Raw genomic sequence first — 2,968 nt, forward strand, 5'->3', positions numbered from 1 at the left:
TCAACATGCGATAGAGCACATGTTGAGTTTGGAAAGCAAAAGCTTGAGACGCACAAAAGACAGTGCCTTAGTGAAAAGGTCAGCAGGTTGCAACTCAGAAGAAACAAAGGATAAGGTTATAATCCGTTTCTTGTACTGATGACGAACAAAGTGGCATTCAATCTCAATGTGTTTAGTACGTTCATGAAAGACATCATTATGAGCAATGTGAATAGCAGCCTTATTGTCACAATATAGTAGAGTGGGTGCTGTTAGATGAACTCCCATATCCCCTAAAAGCCAGCGCAGCCAAACTATTTCTGAAGTTGAATGTGCAAGAGCTCTATACTCTGCCTCAGCGCTAGAGCGTGAAACTACATTTTGTTTCTTACTGCGCCAGGATATCAAAGAATTACCCAGAAATAAACAATACCCTGTAGTTGAACGTCGATCTGTGATGTCTCCTGCCCAATCTGAATCTGAATATGCACGAAGACAGAGGTCAGAAGTGGATGAGAATTTAACACCTTGATACAATGTACCCTTGATATAGCGTAGGATCCTGAGAACAGCTGCATAATGAGTTGTTCGTGGAGCTGCCATGAACTGACTAACAATATGCACTGCATGACTGATGTCTGGTCGTGTAATGGTTAAGTAATTAAGACTTCCCACAAGCTTTCTATACAAAGTAGGATTAGGAAGGAGTTTCCCATCAAAAGGACTAAGCTTACTATTCAATTCAAGAGGTGTAGCAGCAGTTTTATTATCCGTTAACCCAGCGCGCTGAAGAATATCTGAGGCATATTTCACTTGAGAAATAAAGCATTCATCAGATGAGCGATTAACCTCTAAGCCAAGAAAGTAACATAAAGGACCCAGATCCTTGATTTCAAAACAGGAGCTAAGATGAGTCTTAAGAGCAGTAATACCTTTCATGTCATCACCTGTAATAACCATATCATCTACGTATAGGAGAAGAATGACCATACCCTGTGCAGTAGAACGAGTAAACATGGCTGAATCATATGCACTTTGAGTGAATCCAAATTGTAAAACAGCATTGGAAAATTTCTCAAACCAAGCACGAGGCGCTTGTTTGAGTCCATACAGTGGCTTACGAAACTTACACACTTGGTTAGAAGGATGGGTCATTCCAGGTGGAGGTCGCATATATACCTCCTCTTGAAGATCTCCATGAAGAAAGGCGTTTTTCACATCCATCTGATGTAAATTCTATTTACGTGCAACTGCAACTGCAAGCAGAGTACGAACTGTAGTCATACGAGCAACAGGCACAAAAGTTTCTTCATAGTCAATACCATACTCCTGAGTGTATCCCTGTGCAACTAAACGAGACTTGTACCGAATAATCTTTCCTTCTGAATCAGTTTTGACCTTATATACCCATTTGCTTCCAATGATAGACTTTCCTGGGGGAAGCACAACCATATCCCAAGTGTGTGCTTCCTTGTGTGCAACTAATTCTTCGTCCATAGAGTTTTGCCAAACTGGAACTATAGATGCTTCCCTGTAAGATGTTGGTGCATGCACATATAAGATGGAAGATAGAGAGCAGTGATAGTCTGCAAACCTTACTGGTGGTCGACGATTGCGTGTTGGTAGAGTATCATTAGAAGGATCCCCTTCTTGAGAAGCAGTGTCAGGGTGAGCCATAGAATGATCTGGTGTAGCCTCTAGATTTTCAAGAACCATGATATCTGTGGTGGGATTGGGAATGATAGTGGTCTGAGGAGTGGACTGAGGATTGGGAATGATAGTAGACTGAGGAGTAGACTGAGAATTGAGAATGATAGTGGACTGAGGATTGGGTGATTGAGAGATAGTTGAGGACACATCCTCAAAGGGATCGAAGTAAGAGAACTGCTCGAAGCTGGAAGATTTACTAATTGGAAGAGACCAAAAGGGTATACTTTCCCAAGGTGACATGTCTTGAAACACGTAGCCTTTTACTCTCTGGATCATAACAACGGTAACCTTTCTGTTCTATGACATAACCTAGGAACACACATATAACATTCTTCTTGCTTAGTTTGGTTCTTTCTCTCTCGGGAAGGAGGACAAAACACGTTGATCCAAACACACGAAGCTCAGAATAGTCTGGTTTCTTGTTATATAAACGCTCATATGGAGACATTCCTGCTGTAATTATGGATGGAATATGATTGATTGTATAAACTGCAGTCAATACTGACTCACCCCAGAAGTTAGATGGAACTGACGCTGACATAAGTTGTGTTCTATCTGTTTCTACGATGTGGCGGTGTTTTCTTTCAGCTATGCCGTTTTGCTGTGGAGTTTCAGTGCATGATAACTGAAGAAGGGTACATTCTGTTGCAAGAAATTCTCTGAAAGGAGTTGAGATAAACTCCCCCCCTTGGTCAACTCTGAAGGTCTTGATGGTTTTTCCGAATTGAGTTTTGATCATTCTATAGAAGGTTGTGTATATTTTTAGAAAATCTGATCTAGAACTGAAAAGATATATCCATGTGAAACGAGAAAAATCATCAATGAAGATAACGTAATATAGTGCTCCTCCCTTAGAGGTAACAGGAGATTTTCCCCAGACATCTGAGTGAATGAGATCAAAAGGTTCAACAGAATGAGTAATACTGTTATTGAAAGGTAAAGCAGATTGTTTTCCGAGCTTACATGAGATGCAATAAGGTTCTTTATCAACCTAAGTTGTCCCCAATAATCCATTATTGATCATATAAGTGAGACGAGAGAAAGAAACATGGCCTAACTTAGAATGCCATAACATAAAAGGAGACACAGATGGAGATGCAGTTGAAGAGAGGGAATTGGCAGTTGTAGTGGCAGCAAGCTCACTCTTTGACAGTTGATGAGAGATTAGTGTTTCAAGGAGGTACAATCTTCCTACTCTACGGCCTATCCCAACAAGCTTCTCTGTCTTGGGATCCTGTATTACACAACCAGAAGAGAAGAAATATATGTTAAGTCCTTG

At 40.7% G+C, this 2,968-nt stretch overlaps 1 protein-coding gene across 1 annotated transcript; it reads right to left on the reverse strand.

The window, feature by feature from the left end:
- LOC113351696 (uncharacterized mitochondrial protein AtMg00810-like) lies at nt 1-1,203 on the reverse strand. The gene has a single exon (XM_026595636.1). It carries the CDS (start codon nt 1,201-1,203, stop codon nt 1-3), a length of 1,203 nt encoding a protein of 400 aa, XP_026451421.1.
- Nucleotides 1,204-2,968: the final 1,765 nt, after the last annotated feature.

This window comes from Papaver somniferum, chromosome 2 (assembly GCF_003573695.1).
Source record: "Papaver somniferum cultivar HN1 chromosome 2, ASM357369v1, whole genome shotgun sequence".
NCBI lineage: Eukaryota > Viridiplantae > Streptophyta > Magnoliopsida > Ranunculales > Papaveraceae > Papaver > Papaver somniferum.